The sequence below is a fragment of the Panthera onca genome, chromosome C1 (assembly GCF_046562875.1).
Source record: "Panthera onca isolate mPanOnc1 chromosome C1, mPanOnc1 haplotype 2, whole genome shotgun sequence".
In the NCBI taxonomy this organism is placed as follows: Eukaryota; Metazoa; Chordata; class Mammalia; order Carnivora; family Felidae; genus Panthera; species Panthera onca.
In genome coordinates this window covers 143,336,514-143,359,533 of record NC_138346.1, presented here as the reverse complement: position 1 = coordinate 143,359,533, position 23,020 = coordinate 143,336,514, and the positions used below count along the sequence as shown (strand labels likewise).

The 23,020-nt window shown below is 38.2% G+C and overlaps 2 protein-coding genes and 1 pseudogene across 9 annotated transcripts in view; 1 reads left to right on the top strand and 2 right to left on the bottom strand.

The window, feature by feature from the left end:
* GLMN (glomulin, FKBP associated protein) overlaps positions 1–3,955 on the bottom strand; it is a 34,606-nt gene extending 30,651 nt beyond the window's left edge. For both annotated transcript variants that reach the window (XM_060625407.2, XM_060625408.2), the window contains exons 1-3: positions 3,857–3,955; positions 2,977–3,042; positions 2,381–2,506 (exon numbers count right to left, since the gene is read on the bottom strand). In XM_060625407.2, the coding sequence (XP_060481390.2) occupies positions 2,381–2,506; positions 2,977–3,015 (165 nt within the window). In that variant the 5' untranslated portion in view covers positions 3,016–3,042; positions 3,857–3,955. The remainder of the gene's footprint in view (positions 1–2,380; positions 2,507–2,976; positions 3,043–3,856) is intronic.
* RPAP2 (RNA polymerase II associated protein 2) overlaps positions 3,854–23,020 on the top strand; it is a 98,719-nt gene continuing 79,552 nt past the window's right edge. For 4 of the 7 annotated variants that reach the window (XM_060625405.2, XM_060625404.2, XM_060625403.2 and 1 more), the window contains exons 1-6: positions 3,858–4,096; positions 4,849–4,894; positions 7,686–7,800; positions 17,050–17,148; positions 17,472–17,537; positions 19,435–19,523. In XM_060625405.2, the coding sequence (XP_060481388.1) occupies positions 4,024–4,096; positions 4,849–4,894; positions 7,686–7,800; positions 17,050–17,148; positions 17,472–17,537; positions 19,435–19,523 (488 nt within the window). In that variant the 5' untranslated portion in view covers positions 3,858–4,023. Of the gene's footprint in view, positions 4,097–4,848; positions 4,895–7,685; positions 7,801–17,049; positions 17,149–17,471; positions 17,538–19,434; positions 19,524–23,020 lie in introns of all 7 variants that reach the window. The other 3 variants (XM_060625406.2, XM_078451673.2, XM_060625401.2) reach the window with 2 other exon arrangements.
* Positions 9,189–15,782, bottom strand: LOC132673047 (uncharacterized; annotated as a pseudogene).

The window sequence follows — 23,020 nt, the reverse complement described above, 5'->3', positions numbered from 1 at the left end:
GAGGCTGCTTAAGATTCTTTCTCCCCCTCTGTCCTTTCCCCAACTTTTCTCTCTCAATAAAACAAAACAGAACAAAACAAGAAACACTTGTCTTATCAATGTCTGAACCCTTGGATTTAGCAGACCACACATTACAAAGGTGATTTTCAAGCTATTAAGACTATTAAAGGGTACCTGGGTGGCTCAGTGAGTTAATCGCCTGATTCTTCTTGCTTTCGGCTCAGGTCATGATCTCATTGTGAGTTTGGGCCCTGAGATCAGCTTTGCACTGACAGTGAGGAGCCTGCTTGGGATTCTCTCTCTCTCTGCCCCTCCCCCCAACATGCACATGTGTGCTCTCTCTCTCTCTCTCTAAAAATGGGTGGGCGAATTAAAAAAAAATTAATGTTTATTTTTGAGAGAGAGACAACACGAGCAAAGGAGGGGCAGAGAAAGAGGGAGACACCAAATCTGAAGGAGGCTCTAGGCTATGAGCTGTCAGCGCAGAGCCCGATGCAGGGCTCAAACCCATGAACCACGAGATCATGACCTGAGCTGAAGTCAGACACTTAACTGACTGAGCCACCAGGAGCTCTCCCTCCCTCAAAATAGTGAGTCTTAATAGTCTTAAAAAAATTTTTTTTGTGGGGGAGCCTGGGTGGCTCAGTCAGTTAAGCATCTGACTCTTGGTTTTGGCTCAGGTCATGATCTCACAGTTTCCTGAATTCGAGCCCTGCACCAGTCTCCGTGCTGACAGTGCAGAGCCTGCCTGGAATTCTCAGTGTTCCTCTTTCTCTACCCCTCTCCCACTTGTGCTGTCCCTGTCTCTCTCAAAATAAATAAACTTTAAAAAAAAATTTAAGAAAAAGACTATGCTCAAAAATATTACAAATAATTTCTAATAGTGATGCACAAATCAGGATTTTAATCTCCTGTTTCTTGACTGAGCTCCAAACATTACTTTTCAACTGCCTGCTACATCTTAAACTTAACATTTCCAAAATAAATTTACTTGCACCCCTTCAAGAAATTCTCTCCTCTTCTTAAGTTGCCCTTTTCTATTCAGGATATAATATGTTATCCTCCCAGAGGCTAGAAATCCAGTCATTTTTGTTACCTTTCTCAATCCCACAATCAATTAGCCCTCTGTATCCCCTAAAACTTCCTTACAAGTGCTACGCAGTGCTAAGTGGAGAATGGTTAAGAGCTCTGAAACCAAGCTACACAGGTCTGAACACTGGATGTCACATGTTTCCTTATCTACAAACTGAATTTAATAGTACCCTATGGGATTCTGGGAGGCTAAATGAGTTAACAGATGTCAAGCATTTTAGACAGCACCTGGCACATGGTAAATGCTTAATAAATATTAACTATTATTAATTTTATTATTATTAGCTCTAAGTAAAATACTCTCAAAGATTATCCTCGAAAACACAATTGGGAAACATCAAGGAGTTAAAGAAAATATTACATTTACTCTATTTGGGGCTACAAAGGTACTATAAACACATATCCAAAAAAATGTATTAAATTAAATGTCCTAATTTTTTAAAAAAAGAATTTTTTATATAAAAAAGGAATAAGCCCTTTGAACTACTATGCATGATTTAAAAGTTTTAGTAATGTCCTAAACACCATCAAGGTGCCCTGGTTATAATCAGAGACCAGCATAACTAGTTTGTGATATCAACAAAAAAAACTTCCACATAAATAAACAGTACTGTAAATGAAGAAAGAGTGTGTTCCTGGAAAGAAGATGGTCTTTTCTTGCATAACAGGGCAAGTACAAAGATACAAAATTTAGCAGTGTTTTCAATACTGTGTCCCAGGAAAAAGTTGTTCCTGATCCCAAAAAGATCCTTTTCCTATGTTGAGAATGATTTCTCAGATAATTATAGCTGGATGATAACGGCCAGTAAAGCCATTTAAGTCTCCCCCTATTCTGATTCTATGCACCCAAATACTATTATCTTACTTAATATTTGGTTTTCCATATACATCTGGCTGAAAGAAAAGAATGTGCTGATCACCAAAAATGAGTATCTTAGGCTGCCTGATACTTATAATACAAAATATAAATTAATAATCCAAATGCCACTTTTGATCTCTAAGCAATCCCTGTTTTTTTAAAGCACTTTACTCATACTTCAACTATAGCACTTATTTCATTTATTCTGCCTTCTTACTGCTAGTTGTTTACCTGTTTATCTCTTCTACCAGACTATTATAAACACTGTCAAGAATATAAATAGACCTAATTCTTTTTTGTTTTCCACATTCCTATTGTAGAAGTTGATTCTTAAATGTTTAATGAGTAAATGGGTGGAAGAATAATAACATCATGTGGCTATTATCATTCTAATAAATACTAAAAAGTACTCATAAAGATTGTACTTACCTTATTCTTCTCATTTTGAATAATTTCTACTAGCTGCTCTATATGCCCTTCATCTATGCATCTTTGGCCTGCTAACTGAAATAGACCAAAATCTTCTTCTTTAAAGTCTTGTTCTTCTAGGATTTGCTGACAAAAACAAAATGAAGACAAAACAAACATGTTTAGGTGAATAAAAATTCAGTAACTCCTTGCTTTATCCTCTCTGGAGAAAAAGAGAAAATCTGTTTAAGTTCTAGGTAAGTTGCACACAAGCATATGTATGAAAATTAGGACAAGACTAATGAGTACCATAATGAATGATCTTGAAATCCACTCTGCCAAATAATTCTACAATAAAGATCAGTATTAAAAATTTAAAAGGTTACTTAGACAAGTAGGTCACTTGGAGAATCATCTAATCTGCCTTCTGGCCCTCCTGCTATTTATTCACAGGTCAGACAAAGCAAGGATTAAAGAAGATAAGCGATTTGAATGACCCTAAATGTAACTAAAAATAATCTGTGTCTTGCCCACATTTTAAAAGGTATTTAACTTTACACACACACACACACACACACACACACACACACGCGCGCGCACACACACACAATACTTACACATCTCTTTATTATGGATTTAAGTTCTTCCACAGCCATTCCTCTTTATTTTTCCTACTTTTGATGCTGAAATATAAAAGTTATCAGTGATATTAAAGCGTTAATAAGTTGTATTTCATTCTGGTGAATTTCTAGTAAATACAATAAGGAAAATGTCAAGTTTTAAAGCTGAAATGTTTTTATTGAAAGGATCTTAGCCTAAGGGGGTAAAACTGTTGCATCTATTAAGAGCACAGTTTTGAAAGATACACTTGAAAAAAATTTTTTTCTCTAGGGTACGCCCACCCAACAGGAGCGCAAATTTGGACTACGTAAATGGCTTAAAAAGGCACAGTATTTCTTTTCTGAAAAAATTTCCAGAAGGTGTTCCTGAAGTCAGTTCTAATCCTTAGGGAATTAAACAAAAAATTGTTTAATGTCCCACTTCACAAAACTTGTAGTCAACACAACTCACCCAGAGTGGGTGAAAGTTCAGATGCCCCCTGATCCGAGTGTGACCAGGGAGTTTCTCTAAGAGATGCAGTCCCCCAAATAATCCAGTTAATGTAATCAGTACACCGCACGAAGGCGAGGCAACCTGCAGCTCTCAGGAGAGCACCGTTTCGTTCTCCCAGGCCATCGTTCCTCCCGGAGAGAAGGACAGGCCCGCAATGGGGGCAAGGGTCAGCGGGGCTTCACGGCCGCGCGATCCAGGGCAGATAAAGCCCCAGCGCGCGTGCGGGCGGCATCCAAGGGAAGCCATTTCTCCCGATTCCTCCACGCCTAGGCGTTCGGGCCCCAGGACCTCGCGGGGCCTTGCGGGCCGTGGAGCCGGGTCCTCCGCCGCTCACAGCTCGCCGCGAGCCCGGGCATTCCCAGACTTCCAGGTGCGTCCACTTACCGGCTGGGCCTCTGGCCACTCTCATCACCCTCCTTCACTTCCTCCGGCCGCCCAGGCCTCTCTGCCGGCCCCGCCCCGCCCCGGCCGGCCCCGCCCAGCGCTACGCGAGGGGAGGCGGAGCTTCGGGAGACGCCAGCTCCCGGTGTGACCCTCTGACGACGCTACCCATGGCTGACTCGGCTGGGCCGCGCTCCGCCCGCCTCAAGGCCCGGACTCCCCGCGCTTCTCGAAACGCCACAGGTAGGAAGAAGGGCCTTATCCCACGATTGGACCCTGGGAGTTGAACGCCTACAGGGTTCCAGACTAAAACCCGCGGGGCACACCCCAAAGGCTGCTCCAGGGAAGGAGGTCTTCAGGGCAGAGAAGGCCGAGAGCGTCCCTTCGCTGTCCTCGAGTCTTCTACAAAAGACCTCCGGCCAGACCCCCACCTCTTTACACTAGTGTCCCAAGAATTTTCCCCAGAATGGGCTGTCTCTGAAGGAGAGGGAGTAGAGGTGCTGGAGCCTAGAGCCAGGTCGCCAGAATGGGTAAGTGACCAGGGCAACGTAGGCAGGCCTTGTGCAGCTGGCTTTGAATCTCGCTCGCGCCAGCCCACCTTCGAGATATACTGCTGCTTAGGTCCTTGGATGATCCTCTGAGGTGTCAGACCCCACGGTCTTTTCCTGCGAGCGAACATTCGGGGGATGGAGAGAGGTTGCCTCTAAAAGTACCCATATCTCAGATTTTCAGGAGCCCGTAACCGTGTCACTGTGATACATAAGAAAATTCAATCCCAAAAGAGATACACTCCAAGAAAAATTGGGAAATAATTAACGGAAGTAAACTGGATTCCCTGCCCATTTCATTTGTTTTACACACAGGATTAGAAAGTAATGTGTGGGAAAAGAAGAAAAGGTTGTCTGCGGTTTATTTGAGCAAGAATCTGCCCTGTAAACTAGTGTGTTTGAGTAGACATGACCTACTGTTTTTGTTTTTGTTTTTTTTAATTATAGGTGCTAAACAGACAAATGCCTTAAAACAAGAAGATACTTCTAAAAGGTATGAGAACTACTTGGACAACTGCATTCTCTTATCTGTTGATCTCATATTGAACTATTTTTAAAAACAATAACGGCTGATACCATAGAGAAAATTATTATGAGAGAGAAGGGGAAGATCTGAGAATAACTATAAATTCTCCCATAGACTCTTTGTATCGCTCTACTCCAGGCTTTAAGAAAACCAAATCAAGACACTGCTAGTGTAGGTGTAAGTATCTGCAGAAAGATTTGTAAGGGAATAAGCATTCCTAAATTAACCAGGTACTCCTTTTATACCTCTTCAGATACACTTTCTTTTTATTTCTTTATATGCTAAAGACTTCCAAGAAACCTTTTCTATTCTTGTTTACATCATGTCCATATCTTCAGCAAAAAGTCTTATTCTGTGTCTTGGCATTTCTTGAAAGGCTAGGTTTATCTCCTGTCACAAAAAAGTTTTTAGAACAGGAGTAGTCTATGAAGATGATTAGAATATTTATGTCTGTGATGGATCTTTTTTATCAAGTATTGGCTTTCATTTACTCATTCTTTCAAAATTATTTACCGAGTATGAGATATGCCAGACCTGTGTTAGGCCCTGAGGATATGGTTTTGAGCAGAATAGACACAGTTCCTTTCTAGTGGAACAGAGAAATACCAATTAAATTATCACAACTGAATGCATAATTACAAGTTGTGATAAGTGCTGTAAGGGAAAAAACTCTCTGCCCCTCCCCTACTCATGCTCTGTCTCTCTCAAAAATAAATATTTTTTAAAAAGTGAGTGTGGCTGTTACTGAAGGTTTAGATAATTAACAGCTTGAGTCAGCAATTCCTCAGTGTAGGTTGTAGACTGATCCTAGTACAATGCATTGCTCTTACTGGTAGGCAACAATATGAGAAAAATAAAATGCTTTTCATAAAGCTAAATACATTTAATATAGAAAACTTTCTTTTAGTCTATATTCATGTCTTTTATACTTTTTGGATGTAAGAATGGTCTTTATGAAATGGTGGGAGAACAGTTCTTAGTTGCAAATTTCTTTACAAGAAAAAAGTTTTTTTAACATTTATTCATTTTAGACAGAGCACGAAGGGGGGAGAGGCAGAGAGAGAGGGAGGAGACACAGAATCCCAAGCAGGCTCCAGGCTCCAGGCTCCGAGCTGTCAGCACAGAGCCGGACGCAGGGCTGAGCCGAAGTTGGTCGCTTAACTGCTTAACATCCCAGGTGCCCCTGTTGTAAATTTCTTCTTATTTTAATGCCCTTATTTGGCAAAAGAAATAGTTGATCCTGTGTCATCTTCCTTTTTTGTGGAATGTTATTGTTTTTGTAGAATATTTTTGCTCCAGGCAAGGAATTAGAGTCTAAAGTCTTGGGGGCGCCTGGGTGGCGCAGTCGGTTAAGCGTCCGACTTCAGCCAGGTCACCATCTCGCGGTCCGTGAGTTCGAGCCCCGCGTCAGGCTCTGGGCTGATGGCTCGGAGCCTGGAGCCTGTTTCCGATTCTGTGTCTCCCTCTCTCTCTGCCCCTCCCCCGTTCATGCTCTGTCTCTCTCTGTCCCAAAAATAAATAAAAAACGTTGAAAAAAAAAATTAAAGTCTTGGGGGTCACTGAAAATAGGGAGAAAAAATGAATACATTCTAGATCAAGGCCCAGGAGACCAGCAAAGGTAGTTCTGGTAGGAAAGGAGAAAACAGTACAGGAAAGGAGCAAATAAGTTACCAAGATGGTTGGGTATCTCTGTTCCTATGGAAGGATTCTCAACCCTTTTGCACATTAGGATTATCTGGAGCACTTTTTTTTTTTTAATTTTTTTTTTTTAACGTTTATTTATTTTTGAGACAGAGAGAGACAGAGCATGAACAGGGGAGAGGCAGAGAGAGAGAGGGAGACACAGAATCAGAAGCAGGCTCCAGGCTCTGAGCCATCAGCCCAGAGCCCGACACAGGGCTCGAACTCACAGACCGTGAGATCGTGACCTGAGCTGAAGTCGGACGCTTAACCGACTGAGCCACCCAGGTGCCCCTGGAGCACTTTTAAGAAAACACCAATAACTAGGCCCCATCCTCAGAGATTCTGATTGAATTAACCTGCAGTGGAACGCAGGCATAGACATCTTTTAAAGAAATCTTCTCAGATGATCCTCATGTGCAAGTAGAGTTGAGAACCACTGTCCTAGAGCCGTTGTTTGATCAAGTGGTCTCTGCTTTTATGTTCCATGATGTGTAGAGGCCAGCAAAGGCTGACAGTTCCACTGGTGCCAAGACAAGGAGCAGCTCTCTTGGGAAGATTGTGTTCCTCAACTACACAGTCACGTCAATATAGTTATTTAATAAGATTTTACAGCAAAATAAGTAAACACTTCTTTGCAGATAGGACTCTATCTTGTCAAACTGAGCTATCAGTTAACTTTTGAGACTTGACACACGTTTTTACTTGTAAGAACAGCTGAAGTTGTCGGTTTCCTCTCATATCTCTCCTGATTTCTAAGGATTTCAGAGGAAAAGCCTGTCTTCTTAGATACCCACAGGAATGATTGAGACAATATAAACGCTAACTGGCAAAAAGATATCACCTATTTTCTTCCTTGTGCTTTGATGCTTGGAAATCAAATAGTCCTGTTACTGTGGCAGACTTCTGTGTGTTAATATTTTGAGACATATTCATCACAGGTAGCAGCGTTAAAAAATATAAATTTAAGTAGCAAAATAGCACATTATGTTTGTGCTGTATTATAAAACAAAATTGGCTGTGATAAAACTTGTAAGTAGAATAACTTAAGTTTAAGTTTAATTTTATTTAATTTTAGGAAAGCAGAACTAGAAGCAGCTGTGAGAAAGAAGATTGAATTTGAGAGAAAAGCTCTACATATTGTTGAACAGCTTTTAGAAGAGGATATTACAGAAGAATTCCTAAGGGAGTGTGTATGTGTTAAATTGGGAAATTATTACTTTTGTAGTTTTCGATCTTTAAATCTGTGCAATATCAAGCTTCCTTGTATTGTCAAAATCTTTGACTCTCCTCTCAGTCACTAGATGCAGGTAGCGTGCTATATAACTCATACACTTTAAAATAATCAACTATTATGCATTCCTTGTTGTATAATGAATTTAAAATGCACTAATGAAAAACAACATGCATATTTTACCCCTTAATAGTAGTTCTTTAAACAAGTCTGCTAATCTCACTTGATTTTTATCACTTTGCACTAATCATCCCAACGTTATTTTCCATATTCTGTGTGTTTCCTATGTTAGTAACAGAAGGTTGTTATTTTTGTTAATGTAATTCTATTAGGTTTGATATTTTAAAAACTTGGAATATAGATCATTTATGATTTAACGTATAACAGGATTGCAGTCTGCATTAAAAGTTTTTTCTTTAACAACTTTCTTGCACTAAAATTTTGAATGGAAATTTCTCTTATATCCTCATAATCCTTAGAAAAATTAAAAAGAAAATTAAAACTCTGAACTCCCATTGCAAAAATAATTATTAATGTGGCTCAGAGATTTTTCTAAATAAGAGGAATATAAATATGAAGATATATATACTTTTTAAATTCTGGTGCTTTACTATAGTCTTTGTTTTTTATTGTTGCTTTTGGTTTGTTTCAAGTTGTTATTTAAATTCTATTTAGTTAATACGTAATATTGATTTCAGGAGTAGAATTTAGTGATTCATCACTTATATATAAACCCAGTGCTGATTATAACAAGTGCCCTCCTTAATATCCATTACCCATTTAGCCCATCCCCTTCCCACCTTCCCTCCATTGACACTGTTTGTTCTCTGTAGTTAAGAGTCTCCTATGGTTTGCCTCCTTCTCTTTTTTTTATTCCCTTCCCCTATGTTCATTTGTTTTGTTTCTTAAATTTTACGTGTGAGTTAAATCATGGTATTTGTCTTTCTCTTCTGACATTTCACTTAACATAACACACTCTAGCTCTGTCTGCTTCGTTGCAAATGTCAAGATACAATTCTCTTTGATGGCTGAGTAATATTCTTTTGTACATGTATACACATATATGTGTATATATACTTATGTATATATGTATATATGTGTATATACATACACACACACCACATCTTCTTTACCCATTTATCAGTTGGTGGTCATTTGGACTTTTTCCATAATTTGGCTATTGTTGATAATGCTGCTATAAACATTGGGGTACTTGTGCTTTTTTTTTTTCACTTTTATGTATTTATTTACCAAAACTTGCATAAACCTGACCTCATTCACCAACACAAAACATACAACCAGGGGAGACACACACACACACACACACACACACACACACACACACACTCAAAGGCCGTGGAAGAGGCTATCAAGTACTTTGAAGGACAGGAAGGAATGAACACAGCTGGGGGGACTTTTGATTTCAGTTGCAGTTGGGAAGGGCTCTGGTCCCACACACTGGGAAGGTAGAAGGATGAGAAAGATAATAAATAGAATCCTGGGCCCATCTTGCTTTGGTACATTACAGGTATAGTCCTGTGCATGGCCCGGGCAGCACCCAGCCCTTAGCCAGCAGCAGGAGCCAAGGAGGCAGAGCCTGAGCAGCTGGTGCAGGCAGGTCAGACATGCAGCCAGAGGTCCCCTCCAAACAGCCCCCCGTGCTCCACAAGGCAAGAGGTAAGACTGAGCCAGGCTCTGAAGACCCTCGCTGTTCATGTCTGAGGAAATGGTCTTTTTCCTTTTCTGAATCTTCAGTGAGTGCGAAGTGCCCTCCCACACGGGTGGCTTCCTCTTGACCACACGCAGGTTCTGGCTGCAGCTCAGAGGCTTCTCTCGGGGTCAGGCAGGTGGCTGAGAGACTGCCTCTGTACCTGACCAACACTCATCCTAAGTGTCACTGTCCTGCAGGCCCCCTGCTCTATAACTGATGGGCGGCCTGAGGTGAGGTACCTGGTCCTCCAGGTAGAGAGGATGCTGGTAGGCAGGGGGCAGGGGCATCAGGGATGGAGTGCAGGTCCTGCATGGAGAAGCTCCGCAGCCTTCCAGCCAGTGCACCCTGACTCTTGGTGGTAGGCTGTACAGCAGTCGAAGCAGCAATGTTGAGACCCCCGTTTCCCAAAGCTGAGCATCGTCTCATAACTGCGTTCCTTGCTGTGCACAATGCAGGTATTTTGTTTTTTTGTGAAGTATTTTTGTTTCCTTTGGGTAAATACCTAGTAGTGCAATTGCTGGATCATAGTACTTCTGTTTTTACCTTTTTCGAGGAACCTCCATATTGTTTTCCAGAGTGGCTGTACCAGTTTATGTTCCCACCAACAGTACAAGAGGGTTTCCCTTTCTCTTCATCCTCACCAACATCTGTTGATTCTTGGCTTATTAATTTAAACCATTCCGACAGGTATGAGGTGGTATCTCATCGTAGTTTTGATTTGTATTTCGCTAATGATGAGTGATGTTGTGCATCTTTGCATGTGTCTGTTAGCCATTTGGATGTCTTCTTTGGAAAAATGTCTGTTCATGTCTTCTACCCATTTCTTCGCTAGATGATTTGTTTTTTGGGTGTTGAGTTTGAGAAGATCTTTATAGATTTTGATTACTATTTATCAAATAGGTCATTTGCAGATATCTTCTCCCATTCTGCAGGCTGCCTTTTAGTTTTGTTTCCTTCGCTTTACAGAAGCTTTTTTATCTGGATAAAGTCCCACTAGTTCATGTTTCCTTTTGTTTCTCTTGCCTCTGGAGATGTGTCTAGTAAGAAGTGGCTACAGCCGAGGTCAAAAAGGTTGCTGTCTGTGTTCTCCTCTAGGATTTTGATGGTTTCCTGTCTCACATTTTAGGTGTTTCATCCATTTTGAGTTTATTTGTGTGTGTGGTATAAGGAAGTGGTTGAGTTTCATTCTTCTGAATGTTGCTGTCCAATTTTCCCAACACCATTTGTCAAAGAGACTGTCCTTTTTCCATTGGATTAGTTGCAAAGATTAGTTGACCATATAGTTATGGGTCCATTTCTGGTTTTCTGTTCTGTTCCTTTGATCTATATGTCTGTTTTTGTGCTAGTATCATACTGTCTTGATGACTATAGCTTTGTAATGTGGCTTAAAGTCTGGAATTGTGACGCCTCCAGCTTTGCTTTTTGTTTTCAAGATTGCCTTAGCTGTTTGGGGTCTTTTGTGGTTCCATGCAAATTTTAGGATTGTTCGAACTCTAAAAAATCTTGGTGGTATTTTGATAGGGATTGCATTAAATGTGTAGATTGCTTTGAGTAGTATAAACATTTTAACAATATTTGTGCTTCCAATCCATGAGCATGGAATCTTTTTCCATTTCTTTTTGTCCTCTTCAATTTCGTTCATAAGTTTTCTATAGTTTTTAGAGTATAAATCTTTTACCTCTTTGGTTAGGCTTATTTCTAGGTATCTTATGATATTTTGTGCATTTGTAAGTGGGATCGATTCCTTAATTCCTCTTTCTACTGCTTCATTTTTGGTGTATAGAAATGCAGTCAATTTTGGGGGACACCTAGGTGGCTCAGTCAGTTGAGCCTCTGACCTTGGCTCAGGTCCTGATCTCACAGTTTGTGAGTTTGAGCTCTGCATCGGGCTCACTACTGTCAGTGTAGAGCTGGCTTCAGATCCTCTGAACCCCTCTCTCTCTGGCCCTCCCCCACTCATACTCTCTCAAAAATAAACAAACATTAAAAAAAATAAAAAGAAATGCAACATTTCTGTACATTGATTTTATATCCCGTGAGTTTCCTGAATTCATGTATCAGTTCTTGCTTTTTTTTGGTGGAGTCTTAGGTTTTCTACATAGAGTATCAGGTCATCTGCAAATAATGAAATTTTGACTTCTTTACTGCTTGTGATGCCTTTTATTTCTTTTTGTTGTCTGATTACTGAGGCTAGGACTTCTAGTATTATATTAAATAATAGCATTGAGAGTGGACATCCTTTTTCCTGACCATAGAGGAAAAGCTCTGTTTTTACCCATTGAGGAATATTAGCTGTGTGCCTTTTGAACCACCCTGCAGCACAGGAATAAATCCCACTTAATTGTGGTAAATAATTCTTTTAACGTTATGTTGAATTCGATTTCATAGTGTCTTGTTGAGAATTTTTGCATCCATGTTCATCAGGGCTGTTGGCCTGTAATTCTCCTTTTTAGTGGGGTCTTTGTCTGGTTTTGGAATCAAGGTATTGCTGGCCTCGTAGAATGATTTTGGAAGTTTTCCTTCCATTTCCTAACATTTCCTTCCATTTCTGTTCCAAATTGTTTTGGAACAATTTGAGAAGAATAGGCATTAACTCGTCTTTAAATGTCTGGTAGAATTCCCCTAGGAAGCCATCTGGCCCTGGACTTCTGTGTGTGGGAGATTTTTCATTATTGATTGCTTTTTTTTTTTTTGCTGGCTGTGAGCCTGTTCAATTTTGTTTCTTCTTATTTCAGTTTTGGTAGTTTTTGTGTTTTAGGAATTTGTCCATTTCTTCCAGGCTGCCCAATTTGTTCGCAAATAATTTTTCATAATCTCTTATGATTATTTGTGTTTCTATGATGTTGGTTGTGATCTCTTTCATTTGTGATTTATTTGGGTCCTTTCTTTTTTTGATAAGTCTGACTAGGGGTATATCAGTTTTATTAGTTCATTCAAAGAACCATCTTCCTACTTTCATTTATCTGCTCTACTGGGTTTTTTTGTTTTGTTTTGTTTCTGTATCATTTATTTCTGCCCCAATCTTTATTATTTCGCTTCTGCTGGCTTTTGGCTTTATTTGCTGTTCCTCTTCTAGCTCCTTTAGGTGTAAGGTTAGATTGTGTATTTGAGATTTTTCTTGTTTCTTGAGGTAGGCCTACATGGCGATATACTCCTCTTATGGCCGCTTTTGCTGCATCCCAAAGGTATTAGACTGTTATGTTTTCATTTTCATTTGCTTCCATGTTTTTTTAAGGTTTATTTTTATTTATTTTGAGAGAGAGATAGCAAATGTGGGAGGGTTAGAGAAAGAGGGAGACAGCAGGGTCCATGCTGTCATCGCAGAGCCTGATGTGGGTCTCAAACTCACTAACCCTGAGATCATGACCTGTGCTGAAGTCAAGAATTGAACGCTCAACTGACTGAGCCACCCAGGCGCCCTGAGCTTCCATGTATTTTTTTATTCTTTCTTTCATTCCTGGTTATTCAATTTATTGTTTAGTAGGTTGTGCTTTAACCTCTGTGTATTTGTGGTCCTTCCAAATTTTTTTCTTTTGGTCACTTTCAAGTTTCCTAGCATTGTGGTCTGCAAATAATGCATGGAGTGATCTCGATCTCTTTTTACTTGTTGAGAGCTGATTTGTGACCCAGTATGTGATATATTCTGAAGATTTTTTATGTGCACCCAAATGAAAGTGTATTCTGCTGCTTTAGGATGAAATGTTGTGAATGCGTCTGTTAAGTCCACCTGGTCCAATGTGTCATTCAAAGCCATTGTTTCCTTGTTGATTTTCTACTTAGATGATCTGTCCATTGATATAAATGGGGGGTTAAAGTTCCCTACTCTTATTGTATTGTTACCAATGAGTTTCTTTATGTTTGTTATTATTTGGTTAATATATTTGGGTGCTTTAAGTTGGGGACATAATTATTTACAATTATTAGATCTTGTTGGGTAGACCCTTTTATTATGATACAGTGCCTTTCTTCATCTCTTGTTACTGTCTTTGGTTTAAAATCTAGTTTATCTAAGTATGGCTGCTCCAGCTTTCTTTTGACATCCATTAGCATGTCATGATAAATGGTTCTTCGTCCCCTTTCAATCTGCAAGTGTCTTTAAGCCTAAAATGGGTATCTTGTAGCTAGCATATAGATAGGTTTTGTTTTTTATCCATTCTAATACTGTCTTTTGATTGGAACATTTAGTCCATTTATATTCAAAGAGATTATTGATAGATTTGATTTAGTGCCATTGTATTATTTGTAAAGCTATATTTCTGGTGATGTTCTCTGTTCCTTTCTAATCTTTGTTGCTTTTCGTATTTCTTTCCCACTCAAAAAAGTCCCATTTAATATATCTTGCAGGCTTGTTTAGTTGTCATGAACTCCTTTAGTTTTTGTGTGTCTAGGAAACTCTTTATCTCTCCTTTTCTGGTTGACAGCCTTGCTGGATAAAGTATTCTTGGCTGCTCTTTTCCCATTCAGCATGTTGAATATATCATGTCACTCCCTTCTGGCCTGCCAAGGTTCTGTGGAGAGATCTGCTGCTAACCTTATTTGCCTTCCCCCTAGGTTAGGAATTTCTTTTCCTTGCTTTCAGGATTCTTTGCTTATGTCTGTACTTTGCCAATTTTACTACAGTAGTCTTAGTGTTGGCCTGCTTTTGTTGATTTCGATGGGAGTTCTCTATAGCTCCTGGTCCTGGATGTCTGTTTCCTTCCCCAGATTAGCGAAGTTTTCAGCTGTAATTTGGTCAAATAAACTTTCTTTTCCTTTTTCTCCTCTCTTCTTTTGGGACTTCTGTGATACTAATGTTACTATGCTTTATGCGGTCACTGAATTCACTAAGTCTACATTCCTGATCCAGTATTTTCCTTTCCCTCTTCCTTTCAGCCTCATTATTTTCCATAATTTTATCTTCTATATCACTTATTTGTTCCTCTGATTCTTCCATCCTTGTGTTCATTATACCAGTCAGTTTTGCATCTCAGTTATAGCATTTCTTATTTCGGACTAATTTTTAGCTCTTTTATCTCTGCGGTAGGGACTCCCTGGTGTCTTCTATGCTGCCTCAAGCCCAGCTAGTATTCTTATGATTATTGTTTTAAATTCTGGTTCAGGTATATTACTTATATCTGTTTTGATTAGATCCCTGGCCATGACCTCTTCTTGTTCTTTCTTCTGGGATGAATTTTTCCATCTTGGCATTTTGTCTAGGTCTCTGTCTTCTCTGTGTTAGGAAAGCCTGTTATGTGTCCTGCTTCTAACAGTAATAGGTGTGTGTATTAAGAAGAGGTCATATACTGTCCAGGGCCTAGCACTTCAGGAAGTGTTTCTGGTGTATGCTGTGTGCACTCTGCCATTGTGTTTTGGGTGCTCTTTCTGTCCTCTGCAGAATTTCTCCTTGTCTGTAATGGGAAGTGTTTGTACCTTGTCCTCTGTGTGATTAGTTTTAAGTATTTGTGTTTTGGTCAGCTTATTAAGAGTATAGATCCTGTTTCCCCTAGAGCTGACACTTTGCAGCATTCTGTGGTTAGTAGACTTGGTGGGTGTGGAGGACCGTTGTGCTGGTCTTCTGGGAGGGTGGCCTGCTGCTGCTCTCTCAGACATAATGACCCTAGTTCAGAAGCACCTGAAGAGCTCAGGGAGGACAGGACTTGGTGTAAGCAGCTCAAGCCTCTACTGTGGGCTCTTTACTGCTCACTGAAGTCCATCCATGCTAAATGGCATCAGCTGGCTCTCTAGTCCCCAGAGAGGGGAGTTTGTACCCACCACTGTTCAGGAAGTGCTCACAGAAGAGCAAACAATCTCCCGTCATTTGTCCCAAGCATTCCTCAGATCTCTTCCTTCACCCTGTCTGTGTCCGACTCATCTGCCCATCTGGTGGTGCAGTGCTACTATGGTTTATCTCAGGTGCGATGGCTAGGTTTCAAAATTCCATATTTTATGCACCCAGTGTGGCATGGACCTGCTCTGATCCTCTGGGGAAGGGTCTCACAACACTGGGGCGGGTGCCGGTTTGTCCCAGAAGGGCGGTGGCACAAATTCACTAGGCTTGAAGTTTATGGTAAAACACAGCAAAAAGCCACAGTCCAGGTTAGCTGCCCTCCACAGCTGTCTCTGTTCCTATCCTAATGAATGGGACAGCTCAGTGGTACCTGCCAGCCCTCTTGTCCCTGGAGAGGCAGTGCTACCTCTCCCAAATGCACTCCAAGAAGGGAAACTGTCTCTGCCAGTACAACCCAGGGCATCCTCAGACCATGCTCTCTGCTCCCTGGCCTCTGCCCTCCTTCTCCACAGGAGCACCATTGTGCCCTACAGCCTCCACCCCAGTGATGGGTCAGACTTCTAAAACCAGACTTTGAGCTCCACTGCTTGTAAAAACTTGGGATAATCAGCCCCTCTCTTTTTCCCCATCAGGGGTTTTGGCAAAATGTTTTCCTTGTGCAATGCCCTGCATCCTGCTCATTCCCTCTCTTTCTCTCCTTTCTCCTAATTAGGGCCCTCTCCTTTCTACAGCACCACTGATTATTTTCTCTCCCAAATCACATCTTCGCCCTTCCTGCCTTCCACAATATGTCCTCTTTTCTCCCCCTAGCTGTGCATCTTATTGTCTCAGTCCTAAGATCGATTTCCTGGGTGTTAAGAATGATTTGATATTTATCTAGCTGTGTTCCAGGGATGTGGTAAGCATAGGATCCCCCTCCTGCTCAGCCATCTTGACTCCTCCCCTCTAATGTGACAGTATTTAAATTGATACATGTAACTACATCAGAATCTGCATGCAGGATGCCACTAAAAACAAAGACAAACCAGAAATGCTTCATTTGAAACAAATACCTTATATCACTCTCAATAAAAAGTTGTTCAGTCCCTGGGAAAACAGAAAAACTTGTTCAAAAGTGATCTCAAAGTTATGAAACGAGTTGAGATTTGAACATGAAGATATCAAAGAAAGTATTTGGTGTTAGCTTATAAGTACCATCTCACCAGTCTCCTATACACATTTTTCAGAAACTGGAAAATTTTGCACAAAAATTTGTCAGGAATCACAATGACACGTTTGATACACACTGTTTTTTAAGACTCTGCTTCAAAAATAGGTAAATTATATTTTATTTTCCATGGTTTATTTTTTAATATTTTTTTAAATAAAATAAACTTTTCAGTGTTTTGCTTTGGTATAGCAATGACTATAGCACCAATTCTTTTTCCTGCCTCAGAATTACTTCATGAAGTACTTACCTACAACGATTCATAGTCTCCTGAGACAGATGTTTTTTTGGGCTATTTTTGTTTGTTTTTTTAATAATAGCTAACATTTTTGAGTGCTTACTATTTGTCAAATGTTTTTCTACGTTTATTACCTTTATTTTCTCCTCTTATTCAAACATCATATTTATAAGATAGACTGTTATTATCCCTGAATTTTCAGATGAGCTCTGTGAGGCTTAGAGAGCTGATAAATGAACTTTTCTAATAATCTAGTGGGGGAACGCCCCTCTCATTTCATTATAGGGGAAGTTCATCACACCTGCTCACTACAGCGATGTCGTGGATGAGCGTTCTATTATCAAGCTCTGCGGTTATCCTTTATGTCAGAAAAAACTAGGAATTGTAAGTAATTTTTTTAAATAGAAGCTTTAGGGGCACTTGGGTGGCTCAATTGGTTGGGTGGGTTGTGGGATTAAGTCCCTCATCAGGCTCCCCTGTTCACATGCTCTCTCTGTCTGAAATAAAAAAAATAAAGTATAATAAAGTAAAATAGAAGCTTTAATTTTTTATATTTAACAAAGTACTTTGTAGATAGTACAAGAAATGGAACTGAGGTCATGAACTAATTACCTGAATTAACCAAAGATTTGTAGATGATTTAATCTTACAAGAAAGTTTATGTTTATTACTTGAATTCTTCTTAAGCTGTACTTTCTTTTCTTTAGGTACCAAAACAGAAGTATAAGATTTCTACCAAAACCAATAAAGTCTATGATATTACTGAAAGAAAGGTAAGCTTAAAGGCTTTTTTCAATGTGGCAGTTAATTTTTAATACACTAAATGGAATTCTAAAAATAATTGTTTAGAAGTTTGCCTTTTAGATGGTCGTCATGTTAAAAGTTTATTTGTGAATATTGCCTTCAAGGTGTTAGAAAAAACTGCTTATGCTTTAATTAATATTTGGACATTTAAAAATTAAAAGTGTATACTGGCACAAATTCAGGCAAGTAAGTCATGGAATAGAATAGAGAGCCAGAAACAGATTAACCACATATGAGGACACTTTATATGTGACAACAGGAGTATTGTAGATCAGTAGAGAAAGGATGAATTTTTTTAAGAAATAGTACTGACACAAGTAGTTATCCATATGGAAAAAAAATGGAAATTGATCCTTATTTCAGTGTACATAAAAAAAATCAATTTTAGGTAGGCTACAGACTTAAATTTAAAAGATAAACATCTTTTTGAAGAGAATATGGGAAAGTATCTTTATAAACTCAGAGAATTTCTTAAATAAGATAGAAATATTACAAACCATAGAGGAAAAATTGATGTTTTCTACATTAAAATTAAAAACATTTGCTTATTGGAAGTTTCCACAAAAGAGTGAAAAGATGAGATAAATTAGAAGGAAATGTATTTCTCACATATAACTGACTAAAGATTCATAACCAGGAAAAGACAGAAAACCTTGTAGAAATTTTATAGAAGGAACTTGATAATGAAATATGAAAAGATGCTCAGCCTTATTAATCAGGGGAAAAGCAAATAAAAACATTGATTTACAGTCCCCAAATTAGCAAAATTATAAAAATTTGACAATATTAGAAACTCTTTAACTGCTGGTTAAATAAAATTGGTGCAACTTTTTTGAGAACTTCTTTGGTATTATCTAGTAAAGTCAAGTTCACACATTTTTTATGACCAGGCTTTTCTATTCTTGGTATATATTTTAAAGAATTTCTTGCCCATTTCTTCCTAGTTGGGTTAACAAAATATATGATATACTATCATTCAACCTTTTTAAGGAAGGAAATACTGACACATGCTACAACATGGATAAACATTGAAGACATGATGCTAAGTGAAATAAGCCTGCGCAAAAGGACAAATATTAAATGATCCCACTTACATGAGGTAACTAGAGTAGTCAGATACATAGTTATGAATGTAGAATGGTAATTATAAGAGGAGGCAGAAATGAGTTATTGTCTAATGGGTGTACAGTTTCAGTTTTGCAAGATAAAAAGAGCTCTAGAGATGGACCATGGTAATGGTTGTACTACGGTGAGAGGGTGTTTAAGGCCGCTGAACTGTAACACTTAAAAACAATTTAGGTGGTAAATTTTGGTGTATTTGACCACAATTTTTTTTAATTTTAAAAATTCTTAAAGGGCTTACAGTCACATTGTAGAGATAGCAGAAAAGTTAGAAACAACTCAATTATTCATAATAAATAAATGGTAATATACTTACACAATTGAATGTAATGTATATATAAGCCACAACTACAAAAATCTGAAAACTATAACTTGGAACAAAAAACTCAGAGAACATAACAATATGATGACATTCAGACAAAGTTTAAAATTGGTTAAAACTAAATGGTATCTTTTGTAGGGATGTTTTTATAGATAGCAAAACTAAAGGAAAGCAAGGGAATAAGGAACACAGAATATGATAGTGGTTACCTCTGGGGAATGTCGAAAGTGATGCTATCCAGGATGGACACATAATAGAGCTTCGAAGGTACTATACCTTATTCTTACCTTGGTTGGTAGATTCATGGGTTTTCATTATTTTCTTTGAACTACATGTTTATGTTTTATACTCTCTTCTGTACATAAGTTAGTTGTGTTTCACAGTAAGAAAAAGTAATTTTCTGATTTTAAAATGTTTTTCAGTGTTTTTGCAGCAATTTTTGTTACAAAGCATCTAAGTTTTTTGAAGCACAAATTCCTAAAACTCCAGTATGGGTTCGAGAAGAGGAAAGGTAATTTAAATCATTACATATACATTTGTTCATATATTCCAATAATTTCTTTCTACTTTTTGGGATGTATAGAGAGTAGTTGTAGTTTCCTAAGAATGTTACCATCGTACACATTTTCATTGTGGAGAAATGGTTATATTTTTAGCTTAGTTATTAAGGATTTTACACTTAAAATCAGAAAGTAAATATAAAAGTTGTTTCTTTGTTGTTTTAATCACAACATCTGAACTTTGCTTTCTGCTATGCAAGTTATTTCTATTAACCCTATTAATATTATAATTCTAGAGTAAGAATGTTAAAGTTTTTCAGGATACTAAAACTGAGGATCCACTGAACTTGTTTTGTTGTTAGAAAACTATGTACTAAGGTTAAAAAGTTCAGGTAACTAATTCATTCAATCTTTATTAAAAATCAGTACAGTATTTTATAAATTTAAAGAAATCCAATTTAATTTTTAGCAAAATGTTTATCAATATTCCTGGGGTTTGCCGCTTGGGAAATGTTTAAACATTTACAACATTTTAGTAGTTGCTGAATTTGAGAAAAAATTTATTATTGAGGGACAAATGCCATAATACAGTAAAGGTAACAAAAATTGTTATGTAATCAGACTATTTTCTAAATTCAGACAGGCTTAAATGAGGTAAGGTCTCAACTCATACTTCATAAAGAATATTATAACACAAGGCAGTGTTATTTGTGGTAAAATAGTATCAGTGCTAAATAAACTTAGTGACATAAATGTAATGTGATGCAAGGTAACTAAAGATATTTGCCTTAAAAAAAAAAAAAACACCTCTTATTAAAGTCTTATCTGATGCACAAGGTAGTATGAAACCACTGTAGTTTGAACTAGCATCATTTGTACTGGTGACAGTCCCTTTGTTGGCTGACACCTTTGCCTGCAGATCCAATGCTGTGTCGTTTAGAATATGTAAAACATACCACCCTATAGCCTTTGTTAATTGAATTACACATAGTGAAAACTAAATTGTTCACTATTTCTCCACTAGCCTGTCTTTCTTATTTGAAGAATAAAGGTTGTAGCATTGTCCAAGGTGAATGGGGAGCTACGAGCACTTTCTTAACTATCACTTTTTGTCTCTTTTACTTTCCTTTAGAGAAAGAGAGAGCAAGTGGGGAGAGGGGCAGAGAGAGAGAGGGAGAGAAAGAATATGAAGCACACTTCACTGATGAGTGTGGAGCCTGACATGTGGCTTGATCTCATGACCTTGAGATCATGACCTGAGCTGAAATCAGGAGTCAGACACTCAACTGACTGAGCCACCCGGGCATCCCTTTTTTCTCCTTTCCTAGCATTTCTTTGGCTAGATCTGCTCATCGCCTTTTCAACCTTATGACAGCAACACATATTGCTGTATTCTATTCCCCAGCTGTTAAGACCACTGTTTCCTTAAGTTATTCCTAACTTTGTTTCCAGTGATATCTTCTCTACTTGCTACTTTAGCTCATCTTCATCCCTGCTTCAAAACCATTTACCAAACTACCCTTCCTGTCATCTTTATATTCTTCAGATGTAGTTATTGGTATTTGCTTTAGCTAATTGAAAATAGTTCTTCTCTCTAACCTTTTTCTAAAATCTTATTCTAATATGTTCATAACACCCACCTTTCCTAGAACATGAAGGTCTGTCACTTTATTTGTAGTTCTTGAAATTCTACCTTATCTATATGCCCTTCCCTACCTCACCAAAAAAGAAAAATGAAAATGGCTTTGGTTTCCCTCAAAAAACCATTTTAATTTACATGCAATGTTTGTAGTAAGTGCTTAGTACTGGCAGGCTGTCCATACCTGTACGAGCACACACACACACTTAATGAAACTCAACCTGTGAGTTTAAATTGAAATTTTAATTGGATGGCATAATAAATATACAAGTGAAACAAATTTTTACTTATTCTAACGGGGACAAGTATTGGGAGCCATCAAACACTTTTGAACAGAATTTGATCTGACATTGATGTACAAGATAAGTTAAAGAAGAAAGGATCATAATTAAAGAGCTGAAAGGTCCTTAGAGACAATTTAATCCAACATCTTTATCAAACAATCTCAGAAAGATTAAATATATTTCTTAAGCTTGTGATAGGTTCTGAACGTTGCTAGGATTCTATTATATTTCTCTTTGATTGGAAGTAACCAATAATCTATAAATAAACATTTGTCACAATGTGCATAGTATTAACTGTAGCCCTTATTTATGTATAATACTTGTCAGTATATAATCATATTAGTATCTTTTATATTTGGTTGCGCGTTACTTTATAAATTCTTATGGGCATGAATTATGTAGGTTTATTTCATGAATCCACTAGAGGTCACTGTGTCTTCAGAGGATGTTTATTATATTTTATGTGTTCTAATGATCAGAATTCTAGAATTCAGTATTATTTTAAAGAGCTTTTCTAGCTGTTGCACATATAAGCTCTACAGAAATGTGACTTTTTTTTTAATTTTCTTTTTTTAACGTTTATTTATTTTTGAGACAGAGAGAGACAGAGCATGAACGGGAGAGGGTCAGAGAGAGGGAGACACAGAATCCGAAACAGGCTCCAGGCTCTGAGCAGTCAGCACAGAGCCCGACACAGGGCTCGAACTCACGGGCCGTGAGATCATGACCTGAGCTGAAGTCGGCCGCTCAACCGACTGAGCCACCCAGGCGCCCCCAGAAATATGACTTTTAAAGAAAGTCTCTTCACATATAGTATGGGGTATAACACTTCAAAACCTATCTCCTTTAAAGGGGAAAAATGGTTTCTTTTAAATGGCAGCATTTAGTATTGCAGAGATGTTTTTAATGAGCTTAAAGTAAGCCATCATCATAATAACTTGCATCACCTTCATAATTAAATCATAATCATAATTGTTTTATTGTTGATTTTATTTTATTGATAATAATTATTAAACAATTTTAAATTTTAAAAATAAGAGCAAAATTTTAAATCCACTCAAAGAATTGAGTATTTTATTGCAATGATTTCCAAAATTTTTGACCACTATAAGTATATTTTATGTTATGATTCAATACACATGTAACTGAAACAAAGTTTTATAAAATGATATTTATCCTCATTACTTGAACATCCTGATACTTTCTACTCTATTGCTTTTTTCCTTTTAATGTTTATTTATTTATTTTGCGAGAAAGAGAGCAAGCAGGGGAGGGGTAGAAAGAAAGGGAGAAAGAGAATCCCAAGCAGGCTGTGCTGTCAGAGCAGAAGCAAATGCGGTCTCCATTCCATGACCTCGGAATCATGACCTGCGCTGAAGTCAAGAGGCAGAAGCCCAGTTGCATGAGCCATTCAGGTGCTCCTACTCTGTTCCTTTTTTTGTTTTTTTTTTTAAATGCTGATAGCAATCCACTTAATTGGTTGGTCAATTCTAATATGCAGTTTTAAAATTCTAATATGCAGTTTTAAAAGTACTCTTGGAGCGCCTGGGTGGCTCAGTCGGTTAAGCATTTGACTTTGGCTCAG